Source organism: Sinocyclocheilus rhinocerous, unplaced genomic scaffold, assembly GCF_001515625.1.
Source record: "Sinocyclocheilus rhinocerous isolate Xijiao unplaced genomic scaffold, SAMN03320098_v1.1 scaffold1069, whole genome shotgun sequence".
In the NCBI taxonomy this organism is placed as follows: domain Eukaryota; kingdom Metazoa; phylum Chordata; class Actinopteri; order Cypriniformes; family Cyprinidae; genus Sinocyclocheilus; species Sinocyclocheilus rhinocerous.
This window is the reverse complement of record NW_015635541.1, coordinates 1,459,950-1,481,998: the sequence shown is the minus strand read 5'-3', so window position 1 is coordinate 1,481,998 and position 22,049 is coordinate 1,459,950. Positions and strand designations below refer to the sequence as shown.

The window sequence follows — 22,049 nt, the reverse complement described above, 5'->3', positions numbered from 1 at the left end:
TTTTAAATGCATGACATTATGACAGACTTTACAGGCAGGATTGTGAACAGTGGTTAAAATAAAACATGCCTTCTTAGCTTGCTCATCCTCTGCATTGTGATTTGTGTGTTTCTATCTCTGGTAATGCAGAATCTCAGTTACCTGCTGAGCCTTGGCACGTTTTTGGACGATACTCTTCACTGTGACTGATGTCCCTTGAGACCGAAGCTCCGATTACCCTTGGACTGATCAGTTTGCAGGTATTTAAGAGAACATTAGGCCAGTCTTTCAACCCTCACACATTAGTAATCTCCGTCTCCTTCTTAATACCTTTGGCATTGTTTGCTACAGAGTTTTTCTGCACATAATGTCTAAAATGTTTCCTCTAAGAGACCCATATAAGTAGTCAATGTGCCTTGTGCACTATTTTCAACGGCTTCTGATGCTATACAGTACAATAGCTGGAGCTCTTAGGTCTTATTCAGACTTGGGTTCAGTTCAAAAATGGCATTTAAATGTGTTAGTGCATGATGTCACATGATTGTGATATGGAAGCACTGAAAAACATACAGTCCTACTGTGAAGATAAATGATGAAAATGACAGTAAATTTCTGTCTGTTTAATACGAAGTTATCATATGATTTTTTGGAGATTTAGAATATAGTGCATGAGTTGTGTGGACCATTTTTATGAAACTTTTATGGTGCTTTTATGGATCAATGCAATATAAATCACCATCCACGTTTCTTACTTTATGGGAAACAGAAGCATTTAAAGTAACAGTTCACCCCAAAATTAAAATGCTGTCAATATTTACTTATGTTTATGTTGTTCCAAAAATATAATGCAAAAGAAGATTTTGAAAGTGAGTGGCGTCCAAACAGCATTGTGTGTACAGTATATATGTTCAGTTGAGATGCCAATCATCTTGATCAGCCAATCAACATTTTATGGATGAAAACATTTTTCTTTTATATTCCACAGAAAAAAGAAAGTCATACAGTTTTGGAACAATATGAGGGTGAGTAAATTAAATTTTTTTGGTTGAACTTTCCCTTTACAGTCACTTATTGTGTTCTTGATTGAATTAAAATAGGATACCATGTCTTCTGTTAGGTTTAGAGCTCTAAAAAGTATCGACAAATGATTTTTGTCAAAGTGTTCAAAAATGTTTTATTTTCCACAACTAATTGGAATGGTTATGCAGTTTTGTTAAGTATTGCCACTGAATCCTTCTTAAAACATCTACTGAACAAAAGAAGTCTGAATCGGATTTCAGTAGCAGTTGAATCAAAATCAAAGCGCTTTTGAGTCTTAGTTCCTAAAGACAAGTGACAAGCCTTTTGCTAATTTGCCTTGGGGAAAGTAACTCTCACGGCTTACGGATCTAGTTTTTGAGATGTATCCGAAGGCAATACTCGACTCGACCTTGTTCAAACCCTTGAGCAAGCACTGCGATGTGACTAACGGTTTATTTGAACTGGCTTATGGGATCTGTCAGGATACCTGGATCACACACTGTATGGCTAACATGTCTAGTGATTACGGCAATGTGAAGTATGCATTTGAAGAGCACAAAGTCACTGACAGGATTCAACAGAGGGGAGCAGAAGTAGGGGGTTGCAAAATGCAAAGACACTGAATTCCTTGTAGCTCTTTTGCCTGTTACAGGGGAACGATAGGCTGTTTTGAGCTAAAAATGAAAAAACGTTTTATCCTTTTTAGGCCGTTTTGCCTTTATTTAGTGTAGTGACAGGAAGCAATGTGGGATTCGATCTCAGGATGTCTGCAGTGCAACGGTGCTATATGTCAGCACGCTGCCCACAAGGCTATCGGCATCGACAACTTTTTATAAGTTTTGGCCATTTATTTACACAACAACAGCATTCCGGGAGTCTGAACATGCAAAATTTTGAAACCTGGTTTCAAAGTACAAGTTTTTGAAAATAATACAGTTGTCTTTACAGTGTAAACTACCAAAACATGAATTTGTGAAAACGGTGCAGATGCGCATTACGTGTTCAGTATGTGCGCAGACATAGCTACCTAGTATAAAAATAGTGTTTTTTTTGTGACATTGGCAACTACTGGCCTGGCATGCAAAGTTGTAGGATGGTAGCTCTGTCCATGCAAAAGTGTGTTACGATCAGTGGGTTTTCTGTAAAGATCTGTGATTATTTTTTTGCCATCCCTAATAATACGAATGTCCTAAAAACTAACACATGAATCATCATAATTAACTGTAAAACGTAAGTGTTCATCACTAGAGTTAAGAAAACTGTGAAATTGTAGCAGTTGATTTTCAGTACCTGACCATAACATACAAATATCATCAATATACCTTCGCCAAAGTACAATATGTGACCCTGGACCACAAAACCAGTCTTAAGTCGCCAAAAATACAAATAGTTGTATCTCAGCCAAATATTGTCCTATCCTAACAAACCATACATCAATGTTTATTTATTCAGCTTTCATGTGATGTATAGCGTATTTATTCAGCTTTCATGTGATGTATAAATCTAAATTTCGAAAAATTTACCCTTATGACTGGTTTTGTGGTCCAGAGTCACATATTTGATTGCTAACAGGTGTAATCAATTGGAACTCTGTTTGAATCTGAGTACTATCTGATTTTTATGTGTTTTGGCTGTTCATTTACACGACAATGGCACTTTGGGACCTAAAAACGCAAATTTTTGAAATGTGTTTTGAAGATGATACCATTATCGTCTCCGTGTAAACTACAAAAACACAAATCTGTGAAATGGTGATTACATGCGCATGAATATTACATGTTCACATAGTGAGTGTTTTTTTAGTGACATTGGCAACTACTGGCCTGGCATGCATAAAGAAGCATTTTTTGTTGTTTTCGTGGATCCATGTGAACAGGGATCGTTTTGAAAATGTTTTTATCTATATGCAAAACTCTTCAAAAATGCAAAAGGGAAACTTGCGTTTTAGTATATTGCTGTCATATAAACATAGAAAAAAGATCTGCACACTGTTATTCTCCCTTCATAAATATTTTTTGATTAGTAATATGCATTGCTAAGAACTTCATTTGGACAACTTTAAAGGTGATTTTCTCAATATTTTGATTTTTTGCACCCTCAGATTCCAGATTTTCAAATAGTTGTATCTCAGCCAAATATTGTCCTATCCTAACAAACCATACATCAATGTTTATTTATTCAGCTTTCATGTGATGTATAAATCTAAATTTCGAAAAATTTACCCTTATGACTGGTTTTGTGGTCCAGAGTCACATATTTGATTGCTAACAGGTGTAATCAATTGGAACTCTGTTTGAATCTGAGTACTATCTGAGCGTGTGCTTGTACTCAGTTTATACATTTTTGGATGTGCGTAATTTGACCCTTTCTTTATGTGGAACTATTTTGTACAGCACTCCACAAAAAATCCCTAATTTTTGACTTAAGATGGCAACCTCAAGTAAGACTTTTGAATTCAGTAAAGAAGATTATGCAAGGATTATTCTCTGTTTGATGACAACTCGACAACTCATAATGTGAACCTTGAAGATATGAGGAAGCAGCTCATAAATTTCTACAAAAAAGAGACCAGATTTCTTCTCCATGCTATTACTCTTAGTGATTACCTTAGGAACAAGAGAATTCCTCGGGGTATTCGAATCCAAAAATCACCAACCATTGGTTTCAGTAACCCTGAATTCTGTGAACGATGGTGTGAAATCACTAATAAGTGTTCTTTTGACTTGGTGGTCCTAATAATTCAAGAAACTACTAATCAGCTGGATAAGATTCGTCAACAGATACAAGAGACACGGACCAGTTTGGAGAAGGATTGTGTTGATAAAGGGAAACTGAGAGACTGGTTTCTGGAGTGTGACCAATACAAAGAGAAGATAGAAATGGAGATCAGAACTATTAAAAAGAACAAGTTTGAAAGAGATGCAGAGGACTATCGTCTTTGGAGGGTGTACTCATGGAGAAATGTCTCATCTAGAGATAAAATTCAGAAAAGATTCCCTCGTCAACACACGTCCATGGAGACAGATTCTGAGACTCAATTGAGAACGGCTTCCTTTTCATCTTTTTTAGAAAATGTGACAACTTGAAGGCAACAAATATCCAGGGGCAATATGAGAGGAAGAAAAGGAGAAAATGTAGGAGGAGCAAGAAAAAGAGACTTTTCTCCCCGGCGATATCAAACTCGGAGCAGGAAATATCCAATGTGATTAATTTGTCTTATAAAACTATTCCTCCTGCAGGTTTAACCGCCTTAAGTAAAGGGCTGTCTTTTGTCCCTACAACCAATTATGATGAATTCAACATATGTGGACCTTCAAAAATGTTTTAGAACTTTACGTGTTAGAGAATTCTTTGGTAATAGATCCACTGTGGAACCCTTGAATACCCTCTCTAGTGTTGAAGATACTCATCTTTCTGATCCCCCTCCCCCTTCTGAAACAACGAGAATTTCTACAAATTTTCGAGGTAAATCATAATTTGTTCCTTGTAAGAACAGAAATGCCTCATTAGAAACGTTCTGTCATCTTGTAGAGGGGGATGTACGGGAGGTATTTTCTAACAAGCGTGAGTACAAAGTTCTTAATAATTTAACTAAGGATAAACAAAGTGCTCTGTTGGATTTAAAAAAAAGATAAGACTATTATAGTCAAACCAGCAGATAAGGGTGGTTTGCGTTTTAGTATATTGCTGTCATATAAACATAGAAAAAAGATCTGCACACTGTTATTCTCCCTTCATAAGCAAACACACATACATGCAAAGGCAACAGCTCAGTAAGTACTCAGATTCAAACAGAGTTCCAATTGATTACACCCGTTAGCAATCAAAGTCAATCATGTGAACAGCTATAGTATATCACAATTAAAACAAGCCACCACATTGAGGCAAAAATTTAAATACAACCACAATATAAAAAAATCCCCAAACCATCATAAGACAACACCCAAACACTCCCCCGTCTTTTTTAGAATTCACAATTACTCGTCCTAGAATTAATCACTGCATACAACACATATTTAGGTACAAACGAGACTGTATCAACAACATTCACCTTTCAATACAAAAAATGTTCAATTCCAATATACCTAAGTGTGGAAAGGTTATGCCTTTTTTAATTAAAATGTACTGCTACCGGGGGTTTTTTTTTTGATCATTTGTGCGTATACTGCTTCGATGTTCTGCAATCCTAGTTTTTAAAGCACGTTGTGTCTTTCCTATATACGCTAACCCGCATGGACATTTTATCATATAAATAACATTTTTAGTAGTACAAGTGATGACACCCTTAATTTTAAACTCCCTTCATGAATGAGGATGAGAGAAGACATTCGTTTTTTTAGGTGTAATTACACTGGGCACAACGACCACAACTATAGTTACCTGAGAGGATAGATAAAAAGTGAGTGGGTCGTTCTACAGATAAACTAACATCAGCTCTTACAAGGAGATCATGTATATTAGGAGAGTGTTTATACACAAACCTTGGTGTTTTCTCAAAGGTATCACTGAGGAGAGTATCAGATTTTAAGATATACCACCCAGCAGATAAGGGTGGTTCCATTGTAGTAATGAATTTTGCTAACTATGACCTAGAAGTGGAAAGACAATTAAGTGATGATGTCTTTTATAAGAAATTGACTACTGACCCCACCATTGTTTTTAAGAACGAAATTCAGGAATACCTTTATTTTTATAGTTGTAATTGGGATTAAAAAACAGGAGTTTGATTTTATAAAGGTTGATTACCCAGTTACACCAATCATTTATATACTTCCCCAAATACAAAAAGATCTTACTAATCCTCCAGGAAGACCGATTATATCTGGAATCGGGTCTCTTACTGAGAAAATTTCAACATTTGTGGATTTTTTTCTTAAAGCCAGTTGTATTTACATTGCCCTCCTTTGTAAAAGACTATCGATATGATACAAATTTTTAAAACTATTGATTTACCTGATGAAATATTGTTTGTAACATTCGATGCTGAGTCTCTATACACCAACATTCTACATGAAGGAGGGATTGAGGCAATAGGAGTCTTTCTTAGAGACTCACATCAAAATAAAAACCCTAGTGTTAATTGCATTAAAACATTAGCTAAAATGGTGTTGACAAAAAAAAAATCTGATACAAAGATGATTTATTTCTTCAGATTAAGGGTACCGCCATGGGTAGTATCATGGCCCCAAATTATGCAAACTTGTATGTGGACCTCTTTGAACAGAAATTTATTTTTAATGGTCTACAAAATCCCTTGCTCTCAAACTTTGAGGTCGTTCTACAGATAAACTAACATCAGCTCTTACAAGGAGATCATGTATATTAGGAGAGCATTTATACACAAACCTTGGTGTTTTTTCAAAGATATCACTGAGGGGAGGATCAGATTTTAAGATATACCAGTGTTTATCTATGATCTTTTTTATATCTGAACAAATAGGAGAATATTGAACAGCACATACAATGGTTTAATTTCTGATTTTAACCGTTTTTTTTATTTAGAGATGCCTCTTGATTTTCATTTCCAAATCTCCTAACTGCATACTGTATCCAATCTTCATTATAACCTCTCTCCCTAAATCTGTTAACCAGATCAGTGCTTTGTTGTGTATATGACTGTTCAGTACTACAAATTCGACGTATCCGATTAAATTGACTAATAGGCAAGCTATATGACCTAGAAGTAGAAAGACAAATGATAGTGTCTTTTATAAGAAACTGAGTCCTCATCCCAACAATGTTTTTAAGAACAAAATTCAGGAATGCCTACGACAATTTGTGGATGTTGGTGAGATTACAAAACAGGAGTTTGATTTTATGAAGGTTGATTATCCAGTTACACCAGTCATTTATATACTTCCCAAAATACATAAAGACCTTACTAATCATCCAGGAAGACCGATTATATCTAGAATTGGGTCTCTTACTGAGAAACTTTCAACATGTGTGGATTTTTTCTTAAAGCCTGTTGTATTTACATTGCTCTCCTTTGCAAAAGACTCTATAGTCATGATAAAAATTTAAAAAACTATTGATTTACCTGATGAAATATTGTTTGTAACATTCGATGTTGAGTCTCTATACACTAACATTCCACATGAAGGAGGGATTGAGTCAATAGAAGTCTTTCTTAGAGACCCACATCAAAACAAAAACCCTAGTGTTCATTGCATTAAAACATTAGCTAAAATGGTGTTGACAAAAAAAAAATCTGATACAAAGATGATTTATTTCTTCAGATTAAGGGTACCGCCATGGGTAGTATCATGGCCCCAAATTATGCAAACTTGTATGTGGACCTCTTTGAACAGAAATTTATTTTTAATGGTCTACAAAATCCCTTGCTCTCAAACTTTGACGAAGGTATATTGATGATATTTTTATGTTATGGTCAGGTACTGAAAATCAACTGTTACAATTTCACAGTTTTCTTAACACTAGGGATGAACACTTACGTTTTACAGTTAATTATGATGATTCATGTGTTAGTTTTTTGGACATTCGTATTATTATGGATGGCAAAAAAATAATCACAGATCTTTACAGAAAACCCACTGATCGTAACACACTTTTGCATGGACAGAGCTACCATCCTACAACTTTGAAACGTAGCTTGTCTATTAGTTGATTTAATCAGATACGTCGAATTTGTAGTACTGAACAGTCATATACACAACAAAGCACTGATCTGGTTAACAGATTTAGGGAGAGAGGTTATAGTGAAGATTGGATACAGTCTGCAGTTAGGAGATTTGGAAATGAAAATCAAGTGACATCTCTAAATAAAAAATGGTTAAAATCAGAAAATAAAACCATTGTATGTGCTGTTCAATATTCTCCCAGTTCTAGCTTTTGATCTTGCATCTGGCCAAGACATTTTTGTATGTGCGTACTTTGACCTTTATATGACTTTATGTCATATAAACATACCCTTAGTTTAGTTATTCACTCATTAGAAAACAAGATTTAGGTCTTTGTTGTTAAAAATGAACTTGAACAGTAGTCCAAGAGGTCAAAGTTAGCTGGTTAGTATGGTTAAATGATCTGTTTTTCTCCACTGATGCTCCGTAATGAAAATGCATCTTTCCATTACAGGAATAAATTACACTTTAAAATATAAATAGAAAATAAATTATGAAAATATTTCACAATTACTTTTAAAAAACATAAAAAGAAATCTTATCAACCCCAAACTATCTGAACGGTACTTTCTTAAACACACACACACACACACACACACACATACAGTGGGTACGCAACAATTCTGTGTTTTTCTGTCAATATGGGGTGCTGTGTGTACATTAATGAGGAAAAAAAATTAACTTAAATGATTTTAGCAAATGGCTGCAATATAACAAAGAGTGAAAAATTTAAGGGGGTCTGAATACTTTCCGTACCCACTGTATATATATATATATATATATAACTGTCAATAACTGTTTTCCAAGTGAATTATTATTTTTGGATGCTCTTAATAAAAAAGAACGTTTTATTTTATTTATTCATTTGTCTGCATTGACGTCATGTGAAGGGTTTGGAACTGTGTGTATTCTTGTGGCACCATTAGACAATCAGTGTTATCATGACAGTTTTGTGTGACTCCAAATGTGATTAATCACATGACATTTATGACTCAGGCGATTGAAGACTGACCTGTGCTTTCATTGGCATCCAGACTGCCAGCCAGCTGCTCCAGCAGTCGTGCCCGCGCCGCATTTCTCTTGTGTTTCTTGCCTTCGTAATGTTGTTGTGCCATCAGTGGGTTGTTAAACCAGGCGCCACACAAGCAGCAGTACTTGCCTGCCTCGCCGTGATTGGCCAGCGGCTGCCACGAGGGAGGGGGCGGGTCTGTGGTCTGAGGGGTAGGCGGGGCTGACTCTGCACAGAACAGAATATACATTCATCATCTGTAAATATCCATCAATATAGATAACCTCATGAGCCTATTCAATATCAAAACAAACAGAGAGATTCAGTTGAGTGCAGCTGAAACTGTCCTGCTGGCAAACACACTGATGGCTCCAAGCCAAATCTACTGAAGAGTTATGCGGGTCAAGAGAAGGTCAGAGCATGTGGAGATGAAAATTTACCCCTGAGTTAGGTTACCCTCCTCCATCGCATGAGGAAAAAGCAAGCAAATGGATTGATCTTCCAGGTGACACTCTTGAAGACACCATGGGACTTGTTACCATGGTTACCAACCCCAAATAGCCACAGGCCACAACACTGCTGCAGGTTAGAATGAGCTAAACACACTGTGATTGTTTACTGGACTTTTAAATTCAATAGATGCTGAAGAAAGCTGTAAAGTACATAGACTTTTTTTGTACTTTTTTTTTTGTAATTTATGGAATGGAATTGAATATACTTAATTTAGTTCACTGTATGAACAAGAGAAGTGTGAACATTTTGCTAAACATCTTTTTGTGTTTTGACTTTTGTCTTCCACTGGAGAGAAAGAGTATAAAAAGGGGTTTGGAACTACAGAAGGGTGAGTAAATGATAACAGAATTAAATTTTTTGGGCAAACTAACTCTAAAGTCTATCAATTCATTCTTAGAAAAAAAGGTACAAAATCTGTCACTGGGATGGTACCCTTTCAAAAGGTACATTTTTGTACCATATTTACCCGTAAAAGGTGCAATTTAAAGGTACATGTTTGGTACATTATAAAGTGTACATATTAGCACCCAAATTGTCCACATTAATAACTTTTGAAAAGGTATCACTCCAGTGACAGCTTTTGTACCTTTTTTTCAGAGTGTATAGAAGAGAAAATGCAATCTTAGGCTGATGATATATGGGTCAACTTTTTGAGCAATGTTGCCAGGCAACTTTGGGCAATGTTGCTGTCAACGGGCAACCAGGTGAGACACAGATAGAAATTTTGGGCAATGTTGCCGTCAACGGGCAACCAGGTGAGACAGATAGAAATTTGTTACCCATTCTCAATGGCAAAGTGCCCAAGCAACATTGATCAAAAAACTTGCCCAGCAAAATTGCTCAAAAATTTGCCCTGTGTATCATCAGCCTTAGTCTTTCTCCCAAACTTGAGCATTTACAGAGAGCTTGCTTTCTCTTAAAGGGATAGTTCACCCCAAAAATGTAAATTCTATCACCTTCCCCCATGTTGTTCCAAATCTTTATGACTTCCGTTCTTCTGTGGAACACTATAAGATATTTTTAAGAATGTTGGTAACCAAACAGTTTTGCTGACCATTGACTTCCATCGTATGAACACTGTGACATTTCTCAAAATATCTTCTATGTTCCACAGAAGAAAGTCATACAAATTTGGAATGACATGAGGGTGAGTAAATGACAGAATTTTCATTTTTGGGTGAACTATGCCTTTAACTCTCAGAGACCCAGTAAAACTAATACTCTATTTAAATCAGTAGAGTAACACTTTTTTAATAGCTATGGGTTATGAGTACATATAACAGCAGTTTCAATTCTGAAATGTATCATAGCAACAAGTTTGGCAGAAATATACTCTAAATCTACCAGCATGTCAAAGTCACTCAACATGACACCACTGCCATCTGTTTTGATTGGTTGCATGGCCATCGGTTGCATGGAATCTTAATTTGGATGATGGTTGCTAAGAAGTTGATCATTTGATTTAGTTGATTTGTCATACTTTAGCAACCAAGAACGCATACAGTAACTACACCTCTCTGTTCTCACCACCCACATCTCACTCGCATGAGCAAAGATGATTCAAATCACTGTGCATGGATCACTTAAAATCAGCTTTCAGTGGTCTGACAAAACCAGCATACACACATTAGAAATAGGTCAGAAGTTTTTCTGTTATTGTCTTTTTTATCTGTAATATAAAAAAAAAAATACAGAGGGCTTCTCTTGCTGACAGTGCGCTGAACTGCCAGCATGCTAAAATCCTTTCTGAGAAGTTGCATCTCTAAATTCATCCCCTTTAAAGCACCACCGCTGCACCCATCAAAGCACCGCTTTTGTAACAGATTCACAGCATTCGACAATACATTTCTAGGCAATTATGAGAGTTTTTAGGAATATGTGTCATGTTAAAAATAGTTCAATTTTTAAAAACATCTTGAGACCCTTGCGTTTTGTTTCATTCTATTGAGCTCCTTTTAAAAGCAAGAATGCATGCTGTGTGAACATCCTTTTAGCATCTGATCAGGGTCTGGTGGACGTTTTAAAACTGGGCTGAATATAAAACCGTTTTGCACATCACTAACATGCATATCTATGTATGTATTCCTGAGCGCCGCATGATGTGCAGAGACAGATGTTGCAGATGAACCCTAAAGCAAAGGTGGTTTTAGAGCTGGAGTGACAAGATGAGCAGAAATAGATGGGGGATGGGCAGGTAAAAAACTATCTCAAGGGCAACTCCATCACATCCACTTCGACTGTCAACACCAATCCTCGTCTGATGAGTTTTCCTGAGTGAACAGCACTCTGGATTTTCACAAAGGTTACTTTTGACTCTAATCTCCCCTGAAACCCCCGTTTCACCACTTTCTCTTTAAATTTGTGGAAAAGTCCTTTAATATTGCTCTGCTAAAGCCGTCTACTATGTGATCTCCATCTGAGAATCATCTAAGACAAAAAATGAGACATAAAGCTGAGAGTGAACCATGATGATTGCATGATCACACTCACCATTGAGCACTTGGTATAATATCTACTGTACATGAGTACCAGGAACATTAGTAGAAATAGTTTGAAGGGCTGTAACAAACACTACCCTGCTTGATTGAAATCATTTCCCTTATGACAGGAAATGAAATTCAATAGTCATCGACAGGCTAAAGATAGAAACATATGCCTCCTGTTTGTCCTGATGCCTGCAGTAGACATCTGTAATGTGGTTAAGATCATTTTAAAGTGAAGCGTAATCAAATATGGACAGAGCGATTGAAAACGTGTTAAGACAAATTTTTCTGACACTGAATACAGCAGCAGTTTGAGTCCAGGTTTAGTATTTATTACCACCCACATTGATGCAAATATCCAGCGACCAGAGCTCAGATGATTGAAAGTGTCCATCATAAATCAATTTAGCTTCACAGTGCAAAATCCAATTGAGAGGCAATTTGTTGTTTGTTGATGCTGATGGAAATGTATAATACATATCAGTTCAAAGTCTCTAATAAGGATATGCAGTATGAGCATTAATGGATATTTTTGATTATATATATAAATATATACACTGTATGGGGGGTGAAAACTTTTTGAATTTGAAAATCAGGGTAAATTTTACTTATTTTGTCTTCTGGGAAACATGTAACTATTATCTGTAGCCTCTGAAGGGCAGTACTAAATGAAAAAAATATGATATTTAGGCAAAAAAAGAAAAATGTACCCATCTCCATTCTGTTCTTAATGCATGGTTTTTCCTTCTGTCAAACAAGGGACTCATGAACAACTATCACTAAAAAAAAAAACAGCTGTGGATCATTCAGGTAAGAACACAGTATTAAGAATCAAGGGGATGCAAACTTTGGAATGGGATCATTTTTATAAATTCAACTATTATTTTCTCTAGTGTACTGTGTGTAAACATCTTGTATGTGAAATATCTTATTCAGGTCAGTAGTAAATAAACAATAACATGCATTTTGTATGATCCCCCTTATTTTGGTAAAATAAAATATTAACACATATATATATATATATATATAACTACTAATATTATCAAGAAAAATGCTGAATTTCATCAGTTGTGGCATTGCTTGCCAACCATAAGCAACCTACACTTACGCCTTGTTTACACTGGATGGGTGGTTGGGTGGGTGGATGGTTAGATGGGTAGGTTCATGGATGAATGGATTGATATGGACAGATAGGTGGAATGGCTTGCTCTCTCTTTTATTAACCATTATTAATTTATAAGCTCAATATAATTTTCCAGTAAGTTTTGTACATTGACATTGACCCTGAGTCACACAAATTCACGCTGCTTCAGGCAGTTCTTGCACAACCTTATTCTCAGGCAGTTTTGTGCTTTAAACAAGAAAACAGATACAAGACCCTTCTGCAATCTGATCTGACTGACTGTGTTTCTGCAGCACACATGAATACTGTTCATAATTGTTCACGCTTCATCTCTGATACCTCAGGTGTATGAGCCTGTCCTCTTTATCACTTCAAACACTGTTTTTTCTCTACACTCAAAACTTGGTAAAAGAAATCTAATTATATGATGATGTTGTTTCTCAGGTCTACTTTTAACAGCTATAAATCACATTATGTCTAGTCATCTGTAAACAACCACCGTTCTGAATTATTCATTGACAATGAGCATAGAAAAAAATATTTGTTAGGAATATCATCAGAGACATAAACATCATGTTTTGATGTCAGGAGTTTATTACTGTGTTTTCTAGGCTGCACTTTATTAATATTTCTTAGGCATTCTGCTTAATGCTCTGTTCTTAACACCAAACCCAAAGTATTAAATTTATGCTATTTAATTCAGATGAAATCCATTCAAATATTTTCTTGATTATTTCAGCCTTTTGCATTCTTATGTGATTACGTGATTGCAATGTGGTTATGGTAATGTGGTAATGTTTATTGCATTTTTTGTAGTTGTCCATTAAGTTTCTAAATTGGCAAAGTTCTAGATGGACTAAATTTATATACTACTTGTGCGAGACTTCATTTTTTTGACAAAGTTTGAGAGCAAAATACAATATTATCAAGAAAAATACTGAATATCAAATAAAATATTTATACTGAGATATATAAACTACTGTTCAAAAGTCTGGGGTCAGTAAGATTTTTATTTTTTTAAAGACATTAATACATTCTGCAAAGACAGATTAAATTGATCAAAAGTGACAGGGAATATTTATAATAATGTCAAATATTTCTATTGCTGTTCTTTTTAACTTTCTTTTAAGAATCCTGAAAAACAGTTTGCATAAAAATATTAAGCAGTACAACTGTTTTCAACATTGATGATAAAAAGACATGTTTCTTTAGCAGCAAATCAGCATATTAGGATGATTCTGAAGGATCATGTGTCACTGAAGAATGCAGTAATGATGCTGAAAATTCAGCTTTGCATCACAGGAGTAAATTATATTTAAAAAAAAATATTTAAAAAATATTTAAAATTATAATCATATTTTTAAAACATTTCAAAAGATTGTGGTATATATATATATATATATATATAATATACCCACACACACCCACTACAATCTTTTTTATTTTTTCTTCTTTTTTTAGCTATACTGCTTAGTTCAAACGAGGCATCAGCATAAAGATTTAGCAGTGACACATGAGATTCTAGATCATTCTGATCTCACATTCTGAGTATTATGTGATTGTCTGCTTAATGCTTATGAGAAAGGCTTTCTTATCACAGTTTTGCACATTTAACAGACAGCTACTCTGCAATATTCTACAGTGCAGTCTTACTGTATGTTTCTAGATGTCTTTTGTCTGTGTATCCCTGTAGTGTTGTAGTACACTCACTGGAGCTTGTGTAAAGCTTCATTACCACTGCACACACAGCTGGGCTGACGGGCATAAACAAAGCCAACCTGACAGAACTGAACTTTAGGTTGAGTTTAGCGCTCTGGGCTTCAAGCATGAACCAGTCGCTATATTCCTACAGCTGTGATTCATAACTGTCTGAACACACTTCTGAGTCTAATCCACTACTAGTGTCTCTACTCTCAGTAAAAGTGGAAAAAGACCAAAAACAAGATTTTATAGCATACTTTTATATAGTAGTATCAAAAAAATAAAATAAAACAATAAACAAAACAAGAATGCATTTAGTTGAGTGTCTCTTACCTGTGGGTGTAGGCAGACTTGGCGTCTCCCCCAGTACCAAGCGAACTCTCTTAGCGTGTGTTTTGCCCTGGTAGTGTGACTGAGCCACAATGGCAGATGTGAAGAACATGTTGCAGAGCGTACAGCATTTGTTTCTGTCCACCTCATTCTCTGCACTGTCCTAAAAAAGATAGAAAAACAGGACATATAGTACGTGCATAGTTTTCCTCTGAGGTGGAAAATGCGTTAACGTATTTGATGCATTTGCAAAAAAATATCACAAATGTATGTTATAATAAAATACTATATATATCTCAGCAAAAATATACACTTAAGGCCTGTTCACGCCATTGTTAAAGCTTGTGTGGGATTGAGTTACCTCTCACCTGGTGTACAGTGTCTTCTGCACTCTTTCCAAACCTCGACTATAACCGCATTACCTTTTGCCTCAGTTATTTGCCCATTGCTTTGAAACTCCTGCATGAGCGAGTGAAATATAAAACTCACACCTGCACACAAAAACCCCCGCAAGTGCTCACTGAAGTTTAGCAATAAGCATTCCTGAATCTGTGGAGGTTTTCTTCCTTTGCTTTTGCTGTTGACAATGATAGACAATGCCAGTGTTGTAAGGTCACATCGATTGAACTGTGAAGAGCCTGACATGACTGAAGGACCTCCTACAGGTCAGACAGTGACAAGGTCAGAGCTGACATATTGAACAGATGTTTGAGATCCATGAAGATGAAACCCATGGCAGGGTTTTATTTGTTTGTTGATGCTGAGATTTCCCATAACGAAGCTTTACACTCTTATTTGTACAAAGATAAACTTCATCTGATTTCATTGTAAGGTAAATCTGAAAAAGTAATGTAATTTAGAAATAAAAATGCAAATCTCAGACCACAAGCACCACAAATTAATTAAAATAGAATAATATGTATTTTTCCAATATATATATGGAAAAAAATACATATTTAAAAATGTGTGTGTGTGTGTGTGTATATATATATATATATATACCATTTATGGGATAGACTAATATATTGGTCAGTTAAGGGGCCTTCTCCCAACCCCCCGCTCTCAGTCAGGTCCTGATCCAGTGCAGCAGGAAAGAGGTCAGCTTTAAGTAAATCAGGTGAAAAGAGAAGCCAAGAACTGTCCCAGTTCACTGACCTGCCTTTCAAAGCAATAATCCATCTTATCATCTCCTATAAACACATCAAAATCAGTTACTGGAATGAACACACAAAATTCTCCTTTCGAGCAGCCTTAGATCAGTAGATCCCAGACAGAGGTATGTGGAGCCCAAGGGATGTTTTAGCAGGTTTCATGGAAAACTTGGAAAGATTTTGGACTGTTAGACCTACATACAGTAACAACAAAATCTTAAATGTAATAATTAGATCTGTTTAATGTTAAAAATTAATATTGTATATAAATGAATATTAGGAATAGTAATAATAAATGTTGTTATTGCAATATCTGTATGTAATGCATAATTGTAGGATATTTTATTGATGTTTCTCTCTCTCTCTATATATATATATATCTGAAGAAATCTCAAGAGCCTCAGTTCCAGCAAGAAAAAATCAATAGCTGCTGAGTGCAATTAGAATCAGAATCCCAGTGAAGAGAGCAGAAAATCCCTGAACCTTGAAGAAGTGACTGACTGATTCCTGTCGTAAAACTGAATGTGATGTTGTGTGTGTGTGTGTGTGTGTGTGTGTGTGTGATCTTTCCAGATTGATATCAGAGGAAATGAGGAGTGGAAACCCTGAGAGCATGAGGGAAGCTGCATGGAGGGTGAGTCTAAAACAGACAATCTGTGATGTTTATGATGATTAAGAGTGTTTCAGAAAAGATACTGTATTGTGTCAGGTTACTTTGATGCTTCATTGTTTATGCTTCAGTATACCAAAAACTGAATCATTTTTCAAATTTTCAGCATTTTTTAAAGAAATTAATGCTTTTATTTAGTGAGGACATACTAAATTGATCAAACGTAACAGTAGAGGCATGTATAATGTTATGAAAGCTTTCTATGCTGTTTGTTTCAACATTCTATTCATTAAAAAATAATGAAAAATGTATCATGATTTTTACAAAAATAAGCAGCACAACTTTGTTCAACATTGATAATAATAAGAAATGAGCAGCAAATCAGCATATTAGAATGATTTTTGAAGGATCGTGTGACAACGAACACTGGATTAATGGCTGTTCGAAATTCAGATTCGCATCACAGGAAAAATTACATTTTAAAATATATTAAAATATAAAACACAGAAAAATCATTACCTAACAGACTTTTATACAGTAGTGTACTCAGCCTCATTGTTTTAATAATAATACTCTAAAATGTAATAAAAGTGAATGGGAAGGGATAATGTCAAGCCCAAAAAGATCAAAAAGCACCGTAAAGTTGGTCTTGTGTGCTATGTTTCAAGTCATCTGAAGCTATCCAATAGTTCTGTGTGAGGAATACATCAAAATGTTAAAGCAGGGGTGCATTCAGGTAAATTGAGACACGTTTTACCATTGAGATGACTGGGAAGAAATGTCCTAATTAGTGCTGGGCAACAATTAATCACGATTAATCGCATCCAAAATAAAAGTTTTTGTGTACATAATATATGTGTGTGCACTGTGTATATTTATTATGTATATATAAATACACACACATACAGTATATATTTAAGTAAAATATGTTATGTTTACATATTAAATATATTTATATATAATATAAATTATATTAATATAAATATATACATGTAAATATTTTCAAAATATATACTTGTATGAGTGTGTCTTTATATATACATAATAAATATACACAGTACACACACATATATTATATAAACAAAAACTTTTATTTTGGAAGCGATTAATCGCGATTAATCGTTGCCTAGCACTAGTCCTAATTAACCTCAATTCACCTACTATGCATTTGTGTGTGTAAAACATTTTAATAATGAAGAAAATAACTGAATGCACCTTTAGCACTGTGCTAAACTTTCCATAAAAGAAAACGAGAGAAACTGAGAAAAAAAAAAAAAAAAACCCACATCATCCAGTATGGAACAACATAAGGGTGAGTAAATGATGACAGATTTTTCATTTTTGGGTGAACTATTGTTGTTCATACTGCAAATAGCATCTGCTCGATATGAATCAAGACATTTAAAAATAAATCTGCCATATTTTCGCTCCAGAGTAGAGAAAAAGTTTGGCTCAAGCATGTTGTGTCAGACATTTTCCCCAGTCTTAGGCCAGGTTTGTATCTATGCATTCTGCTCAACCATCACTGCTGACATTTCTGCACTTAAAAAAAGGTGCAAAGCAACACTCAGGAGGGACGCTTCATCAGCAAAATGTCTGTAAAACATCAGTCATGGAAAATCTGAGATGCACTTCCACTGGAAGGTGTGATGGTCTGTTTCTCTTTCTGTATCCCTCTCTTTCACAGCATCTCGGCTCTGTCTCTTTGTGGATATTCTGTCAAATTAATATCCAGACAGCTCTCTCTGTCACGCTCCCTCGGGGCAGCCGTCTCGTTGACTTTCGGTGCCCGTGATAAAATCTTTATTGGTATTGACAGCTCTGTTCCTCCTCACCTTGTTCAGTGAGTTTGAAAACCTGGACAGCACCCATGACAGCATGTTGAAGCAGCGGATGCCTGACCACCACAGCAGATCTGCCACAACTCTTTAACCTCTCAGTTGTTACTCCTAAAAAGCCAAAAGCGTAAATGGAGGACAAATGGAGACTTTTGCCTAATGTTTTAGATTTTTCTCTTGAGAAGTACACAGCAAAAATATCATTTTTTAATCAAGATTTTTGTCTGGTTTTCTAGTAGTAATATAACATATACTACCATTCCTAAGTTTTCTGAATTAAGTATATTATGCTTACCAAGGCTGCATTTATTTGATCAAAATACAGTAAAAAATAAAAAAAAAAGTAATGGCAAAGCTGAATTTTCAGCATCATTACTCCAGTCTTCAAAGTCACATGATCCTTCGTAAATCATTCTAATATGCTGATTTGCTATTCAAGAAACATTTCTTACCATCAATGTTGAAAACAGCTGTGCTGCTCAATATTTTTATGGAAAATGTGATGCATATTTTCAGGATTCTTTAATGAATAGAAAGTTCAAAAAGTGTTTACTGTCACTTTTGACTTTCAATTGAATATGTTAAATAAACGTATTAATTTATATTATTAATTAATATTTAATTAATATTAAACGTAATAATGTATTTTAAAAAAAGAAGAAGAAGAAACCTTACTGACCCTAAACTTTTGAGTGGTAGTGTAATTAATAATAAACATAATTCAAAATATTTAAATTTAGTTTATTTTTCTTATTCCATTGGCAAATAGTTTATTATTTTTATTTTATTAAGCACATATCTTACTAAATAGAGATATATTTATTTAATTAAAAGCTATTTGCCAGTGGAATAAGAAGAAAAAACCTCAATTCAATGTGTTTTCTTTGAAAACAAGTCTAATTAAAGCTGCAAGCAGCGATGAAAGGGCCCTTGCACCCGGGCTCACCACCACCTGGTGGCTTTAGGAAAACAGCAAACGGTGGGCAATATGCATTTTAAGTGGAAAATATAGGAGGAATATGTCAAAGTCATTTATATGTGCCAAACTTCCTGCTGCCAGGTGGTGGCACTATGATTATAACTGAATGTTGGCATGTAGATGTCTTCAGGCCAGGACTTTTATCAAACATGTGAAGCCTGGTGCAGATTGATCAAACGTGTGAAGTTTGGGTCAGATTGGACACTGCATGCCTGAGTTACAAAAACTTCCTCTTTCACTGCCTTAATAGCATGCTTTAGCACTTAGCTAAGTGTTGCTAGCATGTTTTAGTATGTTTCTAGCGTGTTGCCAGCCTATTTAACACTTGCTGACGCTTTTTAATATGTTCTTAGGAGTCCATAACAGTGTTTAGCATGTCACTTCCTGTTGCCAGAAGGTGGCGCTATGAGAATAACTGAATTTGGGTTTGGGTATTTGTTCAGGACATAACACCTATCAAATGTGTGAAGTTTGGGGCAGATTGGACACTGCATGCCTGAGTTACAGTAACTTCCTCTATCACTGCATGAATAGCATGCTTTAGCACTTAGCTAAGTGTTGCTAGCATGTTTTAGTATGTTTCTAGCGTGTTGCCAGCCTATTTAACACTTGCTGACGCTTTTTAATATGTTCTTAGGAGTCCATAACAGTGTTTAGCATGTCACTTCCTGTTGCCAGAAGGTGGCGCTATGAGAATAACTGAATTTGGGCTTGGGTATTTGTTCAGGACATAACACCTATCAAATGTGTGAAGTTTGGGGCAGATTGGACACTGCATGTCTGAGTTACAGTAACTTCTTGTTTCACTGCATTAATAGCATGCTTTAGCACTTAGCTAAGTGTTGCTAGCATGTTTTTAGTATGTTTCTAGCGTGTTGCCAGCCTATTTAACACTTGCTGACGCTTTTTAATATGTTCTTAGGAGTCCATAACAGTGCTAAACATGTCACTTCCTGTTGCCAGCAGGTGGCGCTATGAGTATAACTGAATATGGGCATGGGTATTTGTTCAGGCCAGGACTCTAATCAAACGTGTGAAGTTTGGGGCAGATCGGACATTGCTTGCCTGAGTTACAGCAACTTCCTGTTTCATGGCGAAACATCAAACTTTGTCAGGCCGGCAGGGACACGCCCCTTGATGAAAACTCAAGATCTTTGCAATTTAACGTCACAAAGGCTATGATAACCCTCACCAAATTTGAAGATGATCCCATTAAAACTGTAGGAGGAGTTCGTCAAAGTACGAGGCCTGGAAATGTCAAAAACTGCACAAAAATCGTACAGGAAATTAAAAATAACGTACTTCCTGTTGAGTTTTGGATTTTGTACCAAGATACTTTTTTGTAGGTAATGGTGTGTTACACGTGTGAACCGATTTTCGTACATGTACGTAAAATGTAGCTCGAGGCGCACTCCGTTGAATGTGTACAGGTGGCGCTATCGAGCCATTTTGCTACACCCACTTCTGAAACCCATATCAGATGTAAATTTTCGCCAGTTCTGACACGTGTGCAAAGTTTCATGAGTTTTGGAGCATGTTTAGGCCCTCAAAAATTCACTTTGGAGAAAGAGAAGAAGAAGAAGAAGAAACAGAGCAATTCCAATAGGCTCCTCACACCATCGGTGCTCGGGCCCTAATTATCCTACACAAGTTTGTTTCTCAGGAAAATGTTTTTATATATAAATGTTTAGACAGTAAAAACATTCTTAATATTTAATGAATATGTTTGTTTCATTATTTATAGTATTTAAAAGGAACACTTCTCATCAAATTTATTCTGAGCATTGCTATCCATATTAATTCTATAGCTCTATACTGACTGCATGACAACAAATGTCTCGTTAGTTTCTATTTTTTATTTCTCAAAGGGATTTTAGGAGAAACATCTGAGACTGTAGACACTTAAAAGAAACAACTGAGAGCTCTGGCCCTCTGAGCTCTGAAAGAACAACCACTGAGCAATACAGTGCTCCTCTGGGTCCTGTCCTACAATATCATTATATAAACCCAAACCCCTCAGCTCCATAAAACAATACTTTTTGTTTTAGTGTGGTTAAAGTTGATGTATCAGACCTTGCAATGACAAACACGTGCTCAGCTGTGCTTTGCTTTCACATTCAATACAGTAAAATCAGCATTTCAAGGTGAGTCCAGCCATATATGAGCGATCTCCTTCTCTTTCAGTTTTTAGCTGCTTGCACCTGCATTCAAAAATACTATATATATCTCAGCAAAAATATACACTTAAGGCCTGTTCACGCCAAGGACACTTACTTTAAAAATAACGATAAAGATATACAGTAGTTCTAAAAATCATTCTCAATATTAAAGAATAGCAGAGTCCACACCACAGCTATAATGATAAAGGCACAGAGAAACGATATTGTCGGAATCACGTTCATTCATTTATTCATTCATTAATTAAATGTGAAATATTTTTGCAATTTAAAATAACTTTTTTACTACTACTACTATTTTACTATGCTTAAAATGTATATATATATATATATATACCAAGACGGTGCTTTTCCCTCACCATTGTAACGCGCTGCTTTTGCAAGGTTCCGTGAAAACATTTAATCTTTTATTTTCCTTTTTCGCCCTGAAGAAGACGTCACAGGTTCATCAAGTTCGTCGAAATTATCCATCCTCGATCACTTTTAGTCAGCTTT

At 35.5% G+C, this 22,049-nt stretch overlaps 1 protein-coding gene across 2 annotated transcripts in view; it reads right to left on the bottom strand.

Moving 5' to 3' along the window:
- LOC107747266 (zinc finger matrin-type protein 4-like) overlaps window positions 1-22,049 on the bottom strand; it is a 115,191-nt gene that overhangs the window by 28,929 nt on the left and 64,213 nt on the right. For both annotated transcript variants that reach the window (XM_016561725.1, XM_016561724.1), the window contains exons 4-5: window positions 14,803-14,962; window positions 8,653-8,877 (exon numbers count right to left, since the gene is read on the bottom strand). In XM_016561725.1, coding sequence (XP_016417211.1) covers window positions 8,653-8,877; window positions 14,803-14,962 — 385 coding nt within the window. The remainder of the gene's footprint in view (window positions 1-8,652; window positions 8,878-14,802; window positions 14,963-22,049) is intronic.